Source organism: Oncorhynchus clarkii, chromosome 3, assembly GCF_045791955.1.
Source record: "Oncorhynchus clarkii lewisi isolate Uvic-CL-2024 chromosome 3, UVic_Ocla_1.0, whole genome shotgun sequence".
NCBI classification, from domain to species: Eukaryota; Metazoa; Chordata; class Actinopteri; order Salmoniformes; family Salmonidae; genus Oncorhynchus; species Oncorhynchus clarkii.
Window position 1 is genome coordinate 67,417,918 of NC_092149.1, and position 17,305 is coordinate 67,435,222.

The 17,305-nt window shown below is 42.8% G+C and overlaps 1 protein-coding gene across 1 annotated transcript; it reads left to right on the forward strand.

Annotated features, from left to right (window-relative positions):
• Nucleotides 1–153: 153 nt before the first annotated feature.
• On the forward strand, nucleotides 154–17,069 carry LOC139402031 (succinate--CoA ligase [ADP-forming] subunit beta, mitochondrial-like). The gene is made up of 11 exons (XM_071146085.1): nucleotides 154–297; nucleotides 1,038–1,224; nucleotides 7,479–7,578; nucleotides 7,671–7,833; nucleotides 8,495–8,623; nucleotides 9,131–9,269; nucleotides 11,157–11,318; nucleotides 11,449–11,591; nucleotides 13,927–14,047; nucleotides 15,085–15,173; nucleotides 15,778–17,069. Exons 1-11 carry the CDS (start codon nucleotides 214–216, stop codon nucleotides 15,850–15,852), a joined length of 1,392 nt encoding a protein of 463 aa, XP_071002186.1. The 5' UTR covers nucleotides 154–213; the 3' UTR covers nucleotides 15,853–17,069.
• Nucleotides 17,070–17,305: the final 236 nt, after the last annotated feature.

Sequence of the window (17,305 nt, forward strand, 5' to 3'; positions counted from 1 at the left end):
TTTGTGTGGTACTGATATTCTTGATATAATTTGACAGAACATTGTATAATAAGTTATAAGTATGCGCAATGTGGAGTTGACTTGACCATATGTATTTATTTATAGCCTTGTCTTCAAATTGTAAAGACCATGGAATGTGCACCAAGTCTGTGTAAGGGGCACTTGGTTTACTACGCATGCGCCCAATTTATTGTTCGCTTCAGGGAAGGAAACATGGCGGCGTCCCTGATTTGTGGCCGATTTTCGGCTAGCCTGAGAAATTCTGGGGCCAGATCGACACTTACCACTGCATCCAAGGTAAGTGTGCATTGGGGAAAAATGGCACGAAATCCGACTGCCTGTAGCTGTGATTATTCTTTTGCTGCCCCATCTTCGACGTCCAAAATTCCCCCAAAAGAGACAGGGTCATATTGACATTAGCTCATCGCCATTGAGGCTGCTAGAAAACTGGCTATGCTAGCTACCTAGACATTCATGTCTATATCACTGTCTAGCTAGTTACTTTCACTTGCTAGCGATGGCAAAATGAATGTATTCATAAACAACTAAATGTATTAAAAGACAAGCCATTTTGGGGGTTCAGGGATTTGCGTTTGCTAACAAGATTTTCCGCTCACATAGTTCTAAACACAGTGACCTCCAACACCAAAGCGCCGACGTCAGAACGGGATGAATAGAGGCTATGCGACATCGAGCTAACTGACCAATTTATAAGAGTTAGTGGGCCTTTTATACATTCGAAAAACGTTTTTGGTGTCGATTCAATTAACGTCCAAATGACATGTTTGATGTATTTCTCTTTCATATCCGCAAACTTCCACTATTGACACAAACGTTACTCCACATTTGTGTTGTGTGCATCTGTGTGTGCCCTTTTGTATGGATGTAGCAATTTTCATTCAGTGCACAGTGCACAGACGATGTACTCCCCCTGACATGAGTAGGTACTGTAATTTCACAAGTGTTAATGTACCCTCCTCTCCCTACATCACTTTCTCTCTCCTCTATCCCATTCTCACTCTACTCCCTCTCTCAAGGTGCTGGGTGGTTCCTCTGGCCTGCTTGGGCCTCAGCAGCAGTCCCCCCACCTGCAGCAGCAGCAGAGGAACCTCTCCCTGCACGAGTACATGAGCATCGGTCTGCTCAAAGAGGCTGGCGTCTGTGTGCCCGAGGGCAAGGTGGCCAGCTCACCCGATGAGGCCTACTCTGTTGCCAAGGAGATTGGTAATCCATAGCCTAATAGGATGTGGGCAAATAAATTGCACTAGAGTAAATTGGGGATAAACACTTTGAATTGACAGTAGGCCTATATTATGTCAGACCAGGTAGTAGAGAGTCTGTATGTATTAACTAACCAATCTTCTTTGATGTTTGGCTGAGTCAGGTATGGTCTGAGAGTGGGATGTATACTGTAATCTAGGGATGCCCCAGTATCATTGTAGTGCAATACTGAGAGCAAGAGTTCAAAAGACAGTAGGGCCGGGACGATACCAGGATCGCAATACTCGTTAGTGTCGTGCCATGGAAACTAAACACAAAGTGGATTTGACTTCTTTAGGTAAACAGCCCTAATGTTGTGTCATCCACGGTCACATTTATTTTCAAAAGCTGTAGCACACAATATTTTACATACTGCAGGTTTTTAAAGGACTAAAGAGTTTGGTCTGCTTCGTTTTTTCATTTTTTCCATGGAAAAAAATATTGCTGTACTGGTATCGTGCAGTTTAGGGCTGTCCCCAACTTATAATTTTTTTCTGTATATTTTTTTAGCTTACGAGCTATGACTGCTAACGATATCTAGGGATGGTTCACTGAGTGCTCACATCCCAAAATATACACATTTCACTTGACATGACCATTACGCACATTACACATGGTGGGTGTGGATTTTTTAAACTTCAATTCACTTTTGCGCATAGTTAATCACAGTGGTGGGAAAAAGTACCTAATTGTCATACTTCATTTAAAGTAAAGATAATAATAGAAAATGACTCAAGCAAAAGTGAAAGTCACCCTGTAAAATAATACTTGAGTAAAAGTCAAAGTATTTGGTTTTAAATATACTTAAGTATCAAAAGTAAATGTAATGACAAAAATGTCAAGTATGAATAATTTCTAATTACAAATATTAAGCAGACCAGTAGGCACAACTAAATGTTTTAAATTTACGGATAGCCAGGGGTACACTCCCAACACTCAGACATAATTTACAATTATTTGCATTTGTTTTTCGTGAGTCCGCCAGATCAGAGCCAGTAGGGATGACCAGGGATGTTCTCTTGAGAACCAGGGATGTTCTCTTGAATTAGACAATTTTCTGTCCTGCTAAGCATTCAAAAAGTACTTTTGGGTGTCAGGGAAAAGCACAGTATTTTCTTTAGGAGTGTAGTGAAGTAAAAGTTGTCAAAAATATTAATAGTAAAGTACAGATGCCCCCAAAAACTACTTAAGTAGCACTTTAAAGTATTTTACACCACTGCTTAATCATAATCAGAGTTACTTTTAGTCATGTAGTGTATGTGGACAACTGCTCATTGAACATCTCATTCCAAAATCATGGGCATTAATATGGAGTTGGTCCTCGCTTTGCTGCTATAATAGCCTTTGTTATTCTGGGAAGGCATTCCACTAGATATTGGAACATTGCTGCGGGGACTTGCTTCCATTCAGCCACAATAGCATTAGTGAGGTGATGTTGGGCGATTAGGCCTGGCTCACAGTCTGCATTCCAATTCATGCCAAAAGTGTTCAATGGGGTTGAGGTCAGGGTTCTGTGCAGGCCAGTCAAGTTCTTCCACACCGATCTCGTTTGTGCACGGGTGCATTGTCATGCTGAAATAGGAAAGGGCCTTCCCCAAACTGTTGCCACAAAGTTGGAAACACAGAATCGTATAGAATGTCATTGAATGCTGTAGCATTAAGATTTCCCGTGACTGGAACTAAGGGGCCTAGCCCAAACCATGAAAAACAGCCCCAGACATTGTTGTTCCTCCACCCAACTTTACAGTTAGTACTATGCATTGGGGCAGTAAGCGTTCTCCTGGCATCCGCCAAACCCAGATTCGTCTGTTGCACTTGTTGTGAAAAAATTCTTACACAGAGACACTCAAAGTCAATCTTAAATGAATAATTGTTTGTCAGCGCGCTGGAGAGGTTCCAACCAACTCAGTGCACCATAGTACACATGTCAAACAGGAGCTCTCCCTGGGCAGACTCAGCAGTTGTCTTATATAGAGCTATACACAGACAAGTTATTTTTGCATGATTTAGAATAATTCATTAATCATTACCGTTTTGTTTTATTCATGTGACCAACCAATACTGTTTTATAACATGTGACAGACCAACACCCCACAAGGCTTCTCCTCTTTAAACTGAGACCTTGAAACTGATAACTTTCGTTAGTTCTCGAAACGTCTCGGCGTACTGCCAAATTGCAGCTATTGATAAGTGGGGATTTGTACAGTCAGCCACTTGCATGAACACAGAGATTGGTTTATAGAACAGCACATAAATAGGACTCAGAAATGAGTTACAAGAAAAGCACCAACATTCAAATTCCCATTACAGACTGCCAGATGGTGAAGCACCAGAGAACACGTTTCCACTGCTCAGGAGTCCAATGGAAGTGAGCTTTACACCACTCCAGCCGACACTTGGCATTGCGCGTGGTGATCTTAGGCTTGTGTGCGGCTGCTCGGCCATGGAAACCCACTTCATGAAGCTCCCGACGAACAGATCTTGTGCTGACGTTGCTTCCAGAGGCAGTTTGGAACTCGGTAGTGAGTGTTGCAACCGAGGACAGACGATTTTTACGCGCTATTCGCTTTCCACTGGTTCATTGGACTCTGGAGCAGTGGAAACACGTTCTCTGGAGTGATTAATCACGCTTCACCACCTGGCAGTCTGACGGACAAATCTGGGTTTGGTGCATGACAGGAGAACGCTACCTGCCCGAATGCATAGTGTCAACTGTAAAGTTTGGTGGAGGAGGAATCTGGGGTTGAGGTCCACATGGAAAGGGTTTGTCGATCGGTGTGGACGAACTTGACTGGCCTGCACAGAGCCCTGACCTCAACCCCATCGAACACCTTTGGGATGAATTGGAACGCGAATGTGAGCCAGGCCCAATCGCCCAACATCAGTATCTGACCTCACTAATGCTGTTGTGGCTGAATGGAAGCAAGTCCCCACAGCAATGTTCCAATAAACAAGGTCAACTTACTAAACTAGTATACAATGTGTATTACCATGAACTTCAAATAGGCCTACCGGTAGACATTTATGTGTTAAAATAAATATGTGGGTGAACTCTGATTGCTGGTCACAGTGAAAAAGGCCATGCTCCCATTACTTTCAAGTGCATTTTTTTTTAAGGTGGGTAAATGCTGTTTACCTTACACTAGGCCTACACCACTTCGGGTAGCCTCTCAGCCAAGGCAATTTTAAACACATGAACACACACAGAATAGGTATCCTACATTCAATTTAATACATGAGTTGAATCAAAGCACATTTTACACCCTAAAGTTGACCATAATTCATGAGTTAATGCTTGTTCACAGATTGTGTGACATAAAACACTACCTTTCTTTCCTTACATTAAGGACATTTATCAGTGTTTGTCATTATTAAGCATTTTAATGAAAATTACAATTAAATTACAACATTATACTTACCCTGTACGAATTATGGATCTTGAAGATCTCTGAAAATGCACTGTAAATGAAACTGCCTACGTAAAATGTAATGATGGTTCGCTGTGAAAACCGTTCTCATGGGCACATAAATCCCAAATAATGTAGACCTATGTCATTGCGAAATCGAATGCTTCTAACCCAAAGAGTTCACTGTAGGCCTACTTTCATTAATGTAAACTTGTTGGATGAATTGGATGTGCAATGGTGTCTAGTTATAGACTAGTTGTCTTTTGACATCATCAATCATCATCAGCTGATCCAGGAAAGAAAACAAGTATTGATAGAAAATAATGACGCTAAAATAAATGCTACTACTTCTGGCCACGGATGTCACGGAGAATGCGTAGACCTGAGAAACAAAGCAATGAGCGCTCTAAACAATTGACTGACAAAAGCAAATAATGATAAATCAACAGATAAATCGAATGCATTGGAATAAAGGCTATTTTTATCAAATTTGAAAATATGCCTTCAAAGGAAAATCTATGCATGAAGGAGCTGAGGCCGAAATTCTATTTTTTTAAATTTATTTGACCTTTTTTTTTTTAACAAGGCAAGTCAGTTAAGAACACATTCTTATTTTCATTGGCGGCCTAGGGTGGGTTCACTGCCTTGTGCAGGGGCAGAAAGACAGATTTTTACCTTGTCAGCTCGGGGATTCGATCTGCAAACCTTTCGGTTCCAACGCTCTAACCACTAGGCTACCTGCCACCCCCATTACTGGATGGACAGCGACCATGACAGAGAGCTGGGGGTGTTCGTTTCATTGGGAGATTTTCATATTTACCACTGTAAAACATATTTACCACTGTAAAACATATTTACCACTGCATTTTAAACAAATAGGAGAATGGTTAGATTAGCATTATTTTAGGGGAGCTGAGCCTCCCCCCTTTTCACCCCGTAGTTCGCACCATGATTTACAGTTAGGGTGGAGTCATTCAAACTCGTTTTTCAACCACTCCACACATTTCTTTTTAACAAACTATAGTTGGTTAGGACATCTACTTTGTGCATGACACAAGTAATTTTTCCAACAATTATTTACAGACAGATTATTTCACTTATAATTCAATGTATCACAATTCCAGTGGGTCAGAAGTTTCCATACACCAAGTTGATTGTGCCTTTAAACAGCTGGTTCATCCTTGAGAGCAATTTCCAAACCCCTGAAGGTACCATGTTCATCTGTACAAACAATAGTACGCAAGTATAAACACCATGGGACCACGCAGCCGTCATACCGCTCAGGAAGGAGATGCGTTCTGTCTCCTAGGTGTGAACGTACTTTGGTGCGAAAAGTGCAAATCAGTCCCAGAACAACAGCAAAGGACCTTGTGAAGATGCTGGAGGAAACAGGTACAAAAGTATCTATATCCACAGTAAAATGAGTCCTATATCGACATAACCTGAAAGGCCGCTCAGCAAGGAAGAAGCCACTGCTCCAAAACCGCCACAAAAAAGCCAGACTACGGTTTGCAACTGCACATGGGGACAAAGATCGTACTTTTTGGAGAAATGTCCTCTGATGAAACAAAAAAATAGAACTGTTTGGCCATGATGACCATCGTTATGTTTGGAGGATAAAGGAGGAGGCTTTGAAGCCGAAGAACACCATCCCAACCGTGAAGCACGGGGGTGGCAGCATCATGTTATGGGGGTGCTTTGCTGCAGGAGGGACTGGTGCACAACACAAAATAGCAAAAACAACAACAAAAGCAACATCTCAAGACATCAGTCAGGAAGTTAAAGCTTGGTCGCAAATGGGTCTTCCAAATGGACAATGACCGCAAGCATACTTCCAAAGTTGTGGCAAAATGGCTTAAGGACAACAAAGTCCAGGTATTGGAGTGACCATCACAAAACCCTGACCTCCAATCCTATAGAAATGTTGTGGCCAGAACTGAAAAGGCGTGTGCGAGCAAGGAGGCCTACAAACCTGACTCAGTTACACCAGCTCTGTCAGAAGGAATGGGCCACAATTCACACAACTTATTGTGGGAAGCTTGTGTAAGGCTACCTGAAATATTTGACTGAAGTTAAACGGTTTAAAGGCAATGCTACCAAATACTAATTGAATGCATGTAAACTTCTGACCCACTGGGAATGTGATGAAAGAAATACTATTATTCTGACATTTTACATTCTTAAAATAAAGTGGTGATCCTAACTGAATTTTTACTAGGATTAAATGCCAGGAATTGTGAAACTGAGTTAAAAAGTATTTGGTTAAGGTGTATGTAAACTTCCGACTTCAAATGTGTATATAATACTTTGACCATATGTAACTCTGTGATTTAATTATGATTGACTATTGATGTTAAATGTTTCCACACCCAGTGTGTTTAGTGGTGAATATACGTGTATATTTTGGGATAACGAAGATCCATTTCGGATTTAAATAATTGTCAACAAAGCGGTGAATTGGGAGAAAAAACAGTGAACTTCTTGTTCTTTACTACTATTCTTTATTAGCCCAGCACCTAAGTTAAGGATGTGCGTATGACCACAAACTTTTCTAATGAGTAGGACTAATCTATTCACTAAGTACTCATTGCTAACACAATTTGTTTGGTGGTGGATACAGATTAACTTGAAAGCAACAGTCTAGTCATTTAGGGGCTTATGAGTGCATGCTTCTGCTAAAATGGTTGTGTTTGACAATGTTTTGTGTAGTTTGTTTCATATACATTATCTTTGTGTATAAGTGGAATGTCTGGCATATCTGTAACAGTTACTGTTTCTCTCTCTGTCTCTGTCTGTCTCTGTCTGTCTCAGGCACCAAGGATCTGGTGGTGAAGGCCCAGGTGTTGGCTGGAGGCCGAGGCAAAGGCACATTTGAAGGAGGGCTGAAGGGAGGAGTGAAGATTGTTTACTCGTGAGTGTCAGCGACATCTCCTTTCAAACTGCACCCACATTTCTACTCTGTCTGACCATGGCAATGTCGATTCTTCTTCCCCTCTCTTACAGGCCAGAGGAGGCCCGGGACATCTCCTCTCAGATGATTGGTCGTAAGCTGTACACCAAGCAGACAGGCGAGCAGGGCCGTATCTGTAACCAGGTGTTCATCTGTGAGCGCAGGTACCCCCGCAGGGAGTACTACTTCGCCATCACCATGGAGAGATCCTTCCAGGTGAGGCCATTCTCCGCCCCTCCACGCCTCTCAGGTGACAACAGGTGACACCGACAGATTGGTCAGTTGTGTGAATCTTGATTTAAGAATGTTGTTGGTGATGTTACCACTAGATGGTGTAGTGGTAAAGGACATGGGTATGGACATGTTGGAAATGCTTGTGCTCCATGGGACTTGGTTGTCCTGCTGTAAAGCTGTATGCAGTTAGTATTTTCACTCAAAAGGTTAGAGATACCAGTTGTCATTCCAAATCAAACTTTATTTGTCACATGCTCCGAATACAACAAGTGTAGACCTTCCTGTGAAATGCTTACTTACAAGCCCTTAACCAACAGTGCAGTTCAGGAAGAGTTAAGAAAATATTTACCAAATAAACTAAAGTAAAAAATAATAAAAAGTAACACATTAACATAACAATAACGAGGCTATATACAGGGGGTACTGGTACCGAGTCAGTGTGCGTGGATACAGGTTTGAGGTCATTTGTACATTGAGAACTTGATGACCGATTGATCAATTCAATCTTTTGTTAAATTTGTGATATTGCTGTGAGAATTATGTTCCATTAATTTGCTCCGTTTCAGTTTGATTGCCACTTGCCACTCAATGACGGTGTAAAATTATTGGTACTAATAATCTATCGTACCCTCCCTCTGAACAGGGCCCTGTGTTGATTGGCAGCTCTCAGGGGGGTGTGAACATTGAGGATGTGGCGGCGGAGAATCCCGACGCCATTGTGAAGGAGCCAATCGACATCATGGATGGAATCAAGATGGAACAGGCGGTTTCGGTACAGTTGGGATCGGGTTGTAAAAATACCTAGTCAGACAAGACAAAGCGCATGTCAAATTCTTGATTTGTAGCTATTTTGGAGCACGTTTAAGCAAATGCTTGTGGCAACATTTACTGTATATTTATATTTGGTCTGTCTCGAGTTTCTCTCAAGAGAAGAGCCCCAGAAGCCTCAAAAGGCCTCAGAATCTTGTTAGTTATCCCTTCACGCAGTGTCTTTCAAAGTCAGGGTTGACTTTGATACAGTCTGTGATGCTCATTCAACATGCCATCTCACTTAGTACATGTCACATGTGCCTGCAGTGTTTCCATGAACTGACACGTTCTGTCTCTCACATTCACTCACATACCTCTTATTGTAGTTTGTTCCTCCTCTCCCTTACGTCCTCTCACCTTCAATTGAATTCAAAGTGTTTTACAAGCTGGGAATACATTATTTAGTGTTGCCAAAGTATATATTTTTTCGGTCTCTCTCATTTTCTCTCTCCACTTTCTCTTTCTCCAGATTGCCACGAAGATGGGCTTCCCTGCTGCTCTGATCGGCGACGCAGCGGCTAACATAATCAAGCTGTACAACGTCTTCATGAAGTACGATGCCTCCATGCTAGAGATCAACCCCATGGTGGAGGACGCCTCTGGCCAGGGTACATACACATACTTGCTTTTCGTTCCCAGTGATGTTGTTCGACACGCAAGTGTTAAGTGCTGGGTGAGAGAGTTGCCAGTCAGTGTTAAAATCTTGGTTGTAGGCTTCTCCCATCGATCTATTACTCACTGTCAATCATGCTCACTAATGCACTCCCAGTGAACAATCATAGTGTGAATCACAGTACTTTTAAGTGATGGGCCAATTAGGCAGCTAAACCCAATAGTACTGAAGGAATGAGAGGGTGTTATTGCACATCCAACTGTCATCACCATAGCCATATATGACAGAGTATGGTGGCTGATGAGGGTCAAGTAAGAGGCACTATTTTAGCTTTGAAATGTGAAAAGCTTTCAAATGCTTATATGTACTTCTAAGGACTTTGTGGTTATGGACTGAATTTACCAACCCCAAAAGAAGAGTTGATTGACAGCAGGAATTGCCAATGATGGCCCTTTGACGCTACCACGTCAGCAAACCATACTTTTGGTGATATAGTGTATCTGTACACCACTTCAAATTAGTGGTTTTGGCTATTTCAGCGACACCCTTTGCAGACAGGTGTATAAAATCAAGCACACAGATATGCCATAGACAAACATTTGCAGTAGAATGGCCCGTACTGAAGAGCTCAGTGACTTTCAACGTGGCACCATCATAGGATGCCACCTTTCCAACAAGTCAGTTTGTAAAATTTCTGCCCTGCTAGAGCTGCCCTGGTCAACTGTAAGTGCTGTTATTGTGAAGTGGAAACGTCTAAGAGCAACAACGGCTCTGCCGCAAAGTGGTGGGCCACACAAACTCACAGAACGGGACACTCAGTACCGAGTTCCAAACTGCCTTCGGAAGCAATGTCAGCACAATAACTTTTCGTCGGGAGCTTCATGAAATAGGTTTCCATGGCCGAGCAGCCGCACACAAGCCTAAGATCACCATGCGCAATAACAAGCGTCGGCTGGAATGGTGTAAAGCTCGCTGCCATTGGACTCTGGAGCAGTGGAAATGCATTCTCTGGAGTGATGAATCACGCTTCACCAACTGGCAGTCCAACGGACAAATCTGGGTTTGGCGCATGACAGGAGAACACTACCTGCCTGAATGCATAGTGCAAACCTTAACGTTTGGTGGAGGAGGAATAATGGTCTGGGGCTGGATTGGGCTAGGCCCCTTAGTTCCAGTGAAGGGAATTCTTATGCTACAGCATTCAATGCCATTCTAGACAATTCTGTGCTTCCAACTTTGTGGCAACAGTTTGGGGAAGGCCCTTTCCTGTTTCAGCATGACAATGCACCCGTGCACTAAGTGACGTCCATATAGAAATGGTTTGTTGAGATCGGTGTGGAAGAACTTGACTGGCCTGCACAGAGCCCTGACCTCAACCCCATTGAACACCTTTGGGATGAATTGGAACGCTGACTGCGAGCCAGGCCTAATCATCAGTGCCCGACTTTATTAATGGTCTTGTGGCTGAATTGAAACAAGTCTCTGTAGCAATGTTCCAACATCTATTGAAAAGCCTTCCCAGAAGAGGGGAAGCTGTTACAGCAGAGAAAGGGGGACCAACTCCATATTATTGCCCATGATTTTGGAATGAGATGTTCGACGAGCATGTACTGTATGGGCATGTAGTGGTCTGTCTATCTTATCTATACCTCAACCCACTGAACCCAGATTCATCCTTGACATGTACAGTACAGCCAACAAATGTTACACAGTAAAGCGATGTCACCTTGGACCAGTTATAACAAAAAGTTCCCTCAAAGTATAAATGGATATCTGCCGCTGGGTTGTGTCGTAATGAAGTTACAGGGTCATTGGTTTTGTCGTCCAATGATGATGCCAGCCATCTTTGGCTCAGCCTCTTTCTCTTGTGTTCCTCTGACAGTGATGTGCATGGACGCCAAGATAAACTTTGACTCCAATGCGGCGTATCGCCAGAAGAAGGTGTTTGACATGCAGGACTGGACCCAGGAGGATGCCAGGGACCGACAGGCAGCCAAGGCTGACCTCAACTACATCGGCCTGGATGGATCCATCGGCTGTCTGGGTGAGTGCCACAACACACCCACCACTGGTTCACTGCACCACACACCTAGCTTTGGTTCACTGTAGTAACAGTAGTGATAGACATATTTTGTTATTTGTGTATTCATTCTATACACTGTGTGCGTGTGCAGTAAATGGGGCTGGTCTTGCCATGGCCACCATGGACATCATCAAGCTGCATGGTGGCACTCCCGCCAACTTCCTGGACGTGGGAGGCGGAGCTACAGCCCACCAGGTGATGGAGGCCTTCAAACTTATCACCTCCGACAGGAAGGTAAGGACTGAGAGTGGGGGACACTTGTCACTGTAACTAGCATTTCTCATCTCTGGTGGTCATAGAAGAACCATTAAGCTGCAGTAGGTATTCACTGTGGCACAAGCAGGCACAGACATGTCACGTATTCCACAGGCCTTCACCCTGACCTCTAACCCCTGACCCCAACTGGAACGGCATGGTTGGGTATCTGGGTCATGAGCAGCCTGCATCTTATACTAAGGATGTTTTGATGGGGGGTAGTGGTAGGGATTAATTAATAATTCCTGATGTTTGGACCTTCATGAAGGTTGTGGTTATACAGTTGAAGTCGGAAGTTTACATACACTTAGGTTGGAGTCGTTTTTCAACCACTCCCCAAATTTCTTGTTATCAAACTATAGTTTTGTCAAGTTGGTCAGGACATCTACTTTGTGCATGACACAAGTAATTTTTCCAACAATTGTTTACAGACACATTTAATTATAAGTGAAATAATCTATCACAATTCCAGCACAGTCGACTGTGCCTTTTAAACAGCATGGAAAATTCCAGAAAATTATGTCATGGCTTTAGCAGCTTCTGATTGGCTAATTGACATAATTTGAGTCAATTGGAGGTGTACCTGTGGATGTATTTCAAGGCCTACCTTCAAACTCAGGGCCTCTTTGCTTGACATCATGGGAAAATCAAAAGAAATCAGCCAAAACCTCAGAAAAAAAATGTAGACCTCCACAAGTCTGGTTCATCCTTGGGAGCAATTTCCAAACGCCTGAAGTTACCACGTTCATCTGTACAAACAATAGTACGCAAATATAAACACCATGGGACCACGCAGCCGTCATACCACTCAGGAAGGAGACGTGTTCTGTCTCCTAGAGATGAACGTTCTTTGGTGCGAAAAGTGCAAATCAATCCCAGAACAACTGCAAAGGACCTTGTGAAGATGCTGGAGGAAACCTATACAAAAGTATCTATATACACAGTAAAACGAGTCCTATATTGACATAACCTGAAAGGCCGCTCAGCAAGGAAGAAGCCACTGCTCCAAAACCGCCACAAAAAAAGCCAGACTACGGTTTGCAACTGGACAAAGATTGTACTTTTTTGAGAAATGTCCTCTGGTCTGATGAAACAAAAATAGAACTGTTTGGCCATAATGGCCATCGTTATATTTGGAGGAAAAAGGGGGAGGATTGCAAGCCGTAGAACACCATCCCAAACGTGAAGCACGGGGGTGGCAGCATCATGTTGTGGGGGTGCTTTGCTGCAGGAGGGACTGGTGCACTTCACAAAATAGATAGCATCATGAGGGAGGAAAATTTGGTGGATATATTGAAGCAACATCTCAAGACATCAGTCAGGAAGTTAAAGCTTGGTCTCAAATGGGTCTTCCAAATGGACAATGACCCAAAGCATACTTCCAAAGTTGTGGCAAAATGGCTTAAGGACAACAAAGTCAAGGTATTGGAGTGGCCATCACAAAGCCCTGACCTCAATCCTATAGAAAATGTGTGGGCAGAACTGAAAAAGCGTGTGCAAGCAAGGAGGCCTACAAACCTGACTCGGTTACACCAGTTCTGTCAGGAGGAATGGGCCAAAATTCACCCAACTTATTATGGGAAGGTTGTGGAAGGCTACCCAAATGTTTGACCCAAGTTAAACAATTTAAAGGCAATGCTACACTCAATTAGTATTTGGTATGTACACTTCTGACCCACTGGGAATGTGATAAAAGCTGAAATAAATCTGAAATAAAATAAATCATTCTCTCTACTATTATTCTGACATTTCACATTCTTATAATCCTAACTGACGTAAAACAGGGAATTGTTACTAGGATTAAATGTCAGGAATTGTGAAAAACAGAGTTTAAATGTATTTGGCTAAGGTGTATGCAAACTTCCTACTTCAACTGTATAAGGAAACTTTTCAGTAGACGCATCCCCTAGTAGGTGTGTCTTCACAGACATGTCTGGAGATACCTGTAGGATATCAGTAGGAGGGCCCATTCTGGGGGTGAGGTTTAACACTGGTGTAAGCTATGGGGTGACATTTATCTGGGAGATTTTAAATGGGGGTTGACTTAAGGGAACACCTATGGGCGTACACATGCTAGTGTACATAGCCTGAGGTGTGAGGTTTGATAGATGGTTAAAAGCTCACTGGTGGTAGATTTGTGGGTAATGTTGATGCCTATGATTCTGTTGATGCTATAGGATTTTTAGGTTTTGGTTGTTAATGGTCCTTTATGGATTTGTGATCATGCTTTGTGATTGCTTGGCTTTGTCTTGTTTCTACAGTCCATATCTTCAGTCATGTTTTCATGGTCAACATCTCTGTTTGTGGTCCTCAGGTGCAGGCCATCCTGGTGAACATCTTCGGTGGCATCATGAGGTGTGACATCATTGCTCAGGGCATCATCATGGCTGTTACAGACTTGGACCTGAAGATCCCCATTGTGGTACGGTTACAAGGTAAGACTGACCTCCCTCATGGAGTCATCGGCTACAGCACTGACATTTTGGCACGGTCACCCAGTGACACACACACAGTGGGCCGGGAGAGAAGGAAGGGGTGACACCAGGGCAACAATGGAGCGTGGCCTTTTTAAAGGTCAAAGAGCAAGCTGCCTGTCAGGATTGGGCTCTTCTACTACTTCCACACACACACACACACACACACAACCTGTGCTGTGGGACCCTGTAGCTCCCAGCTTTATTCCAGATGTACTAAAATAGATTGTGTGTATTTATACAGAACTCAGTAACTCAGTTAAACTAAATGTAATTGGACTAAAATTATTGCCTTCACAAACAAATCATAGACTTCTATTTTACTGTATGTCTTCTTGAGCTATTTTTTTCCATTCATGCAGCCCAGGGATCATCAACTAGAATTTTTCATTTTTCTTGAATGGACGATTTGTAGACTGTAAACACATAATTTGTAGACTGTAAATGGACCTCGAGGCCCTAACAGATGTAATTATTTAACCTTCCTTACATTTTTATACAAACACATCTCCTTTATTATGCGAGGGAATACTTAGGAACAGATTTCCAAAATGAAAATCACATGTAGCCGATTTCCTGATGTTTTTAGTCTTTTATATGATTTATTATGATGAACTAAAACCAGTTGGAGAACCGTATGTAATGTTCAATGCCTTGCATGTATTGAGGCTCTTTCTTCTGCAAAATGTCCTTATCAATAATGATCACCTACTCTAATATGAAATGTAATCTAGACCACATTTATACCAAACACTATCAGCGACTTACATGAGCAGTTAGAGTTAAGTGCCTTGCTCAAGGGCACATTGACAGATTTCTTTACCTAGTCGGCTCAGGGATTCAAACCAGCGACCAATGCTTTCAACCACTAGGATATCTGGAAGAATATAATAGGACTGAAATGATGAAATTACAGATTAAAAGCTATATAAAAGAGAACCAAAGAGCTTTGGAAAAGATAGAGGCTAAAGAGAGACTGCTGCTCTGCTGTGTTTCAGGATCCAGAGTGGACGATGCCAAAGCTTTGATCGCTGCTAGCCCACTGAAGCTCCTGGCCTGTGACGATCTGGACGAGGCTGCTAGAATGGTGAGTCACACACCTCTCCCCTTTTCTCTACCCAATTCAGTCCCTCTAAGCACCTTGGGCGTTGTGTGTTTGGTACAGTAGGTCTATGTGAATGTGGAAACTAAGGAATGTCATGCACCGTTTGAGGGTCCAGAGTAATGGGGTTTGTTTGAGACAAGGGGCACCAACAGGGTAGTGTGGGTGTCCATTGGAACTGTCAGGGGTATAGTGACAGTTTAAATGCAGCTCATTGCCATCCTGCCTGGCTGAAGTGACACAGCCTGAGTTTTATGGCTTTGATTTCTGGTGGCGCTAACAGCAGTGGCATTGACTCAGAGCAGAGGCCCCCTTCCTCTTATCTCTCCCTCTCCCTCAACCTCTAGTCTGGCTTAGCTCTCACTGACTCCCACCATCTCTCTCCTTTGTTTTTGGAGTGATCTACTCCAGAGATGAGCATCAGTTAGCCAGCACAGTGGCAGCTTGGCATGACCACCTAATGGAAATTGCAGCCCCTCGCAATCAAAACCTTTTTTAGCTTTGTTAGTTTTTTTGTACTCGTATTGTTCCCTGCCACTGTTTAGCTCTGTGTTTGTGTTAAACTATCCTCTTTCTCACTCTCTCTCAGGTTGTAAAGCTTTCTGAGATTGTGTCGTTGGCTCAGGAGGCTCATGTGGACATCTCCTTCCAGCTGCCACTCTAAGCCACGCCCCCTAAACCTCGACACCCCACCCCCAACCTTTCGAACAGCAAGAAGAGCCTCTCACTACTGAGCGAATACTCCAATACAACACGGCCCATCAACTTCTCTGTTAGTTCTGATTCTCTCTCTGTGGCAAGGCTCCAAAATACACATGTGCATACACACCACTAATGTGGGAATTTTTGCTCTCCTAATCTCGACTTTCCTCCCTCTGTTTTGTTACGTATGCCATGGCTAGTGTGTATTGTCTGTTCAAATGCAACACATTAATATGCTTTTCAGATCAGACACGGGGGCGTTCCTTCAGATTATTCCATTATTACTCGCTCTGTTTTCACAATGATTCCTAGTTACTTCCTCTTCCCCCACCTCTCTCCTTCAGCTCGCAGAATGCCTAGCTCTAGTCATAATGCACAACCCCCCAACCTTGCTTGTTTCTTTGAGAGGGTGATAGACCTATCTATTTACCGGTACATTTTGGGAGAATTTCTGCTGTCTGTAAAGGTACAGCTAATTCCCCTTAGGCTTCATTCTCCTGGATCACTTGGCTAGAGAGAGTTATGTTGCTGTCAGTCATAGTCCTCTCCCCTTTAAATCTCTTCCATCTGCCCCTACAGGAGAGGCTTTTACTGAGTGCTTCTGAGAATGGGAGATGAGATGGGGGAAGTTGGCCACTATGCAGAATGTAGCTCATCAGAAGCTAGGGGATAACACTTGAGCTTATACATTGCTGTTAGGAGGACCTCTTATGTCACTCATTTAATTTCCATGCAATTTTGAATGCATAGCTGGATAAAAGCTTTCTAGTACTCTCGTTTTGAACTAGTAAGAGTTCTATTCTTTGTGTGTGTTATCAAAACTACTGCCTATCTGGTTGTCAGCATGTTTGTGTATTTGTCTCTTCCTTCCCCTCACTCTCCCCTATAAGAGCCTGCTACAGTGTATGTGTAGTCTGCCACTATGTCATGGGGAAAACCGTTTTCACTTGGGTGTGTGCAGTGTCCTCTCAACTAAACTGTTAAAAGATTGTAATTAAGTCCTCTCCATATCTCTCTCTCCATTCCTATCTCTCTCTGTTACTCCCTAGCCCTCAGAACACAGAAACAGTTATTGTGAGTTGTCAAGACATTTATTATATCTTGTAAATAACGAGACCGCCGTTATCTTCTGTAAAATATTTATGCTTCTCTTGGGGAGTAAAAAAAAGAAAAAAGAAATGTTTGTTTTAGTTTTGTTGCACTTGTACGGTACTTACAATGTGAAAGTTGTCTGCATCTCGTATGGCTGTTTGGCAACAAATGATAACAAAAGCAACAGAGGAATTCCTAAAGCACAAAGAAATCTAAAGACCAGGCTCATGTGATGCCAAATTAGGTTCTATACTGTGAGACATTTGCATAAGATTCTTACATTTTCTACATGCCAAACAGTACATGTATTTCAGTTACATAAT

What these genes read in the sequence shown, in the direction of transcription:
- LOC139402031 (XM_071146085.1), top strand. Translation starts at nt 214, where the DNA reads ATGGCGGCGTCCCTGATTTGTGGCCGATTTTCGGCTAGCCTGAGAAAT. An exon ending in GGAGGACGCCTCTGGCCAGG is followed by an intron (nt 9,270 to 11,156) that starts GTACATACACAT and finishes TTCCTCTGACAG; the next exon opens with TGATGTGCATGGACGCCAAG. An exon ending in CATTGTGGTACGGTTACAAG is followed by an intron (nt 14,048 to 15,084) that starts GTAAGACTGACC and finishes GCTGTGTTTCAG; the next exon opens with GATCCAGAGTGGACGATGCC.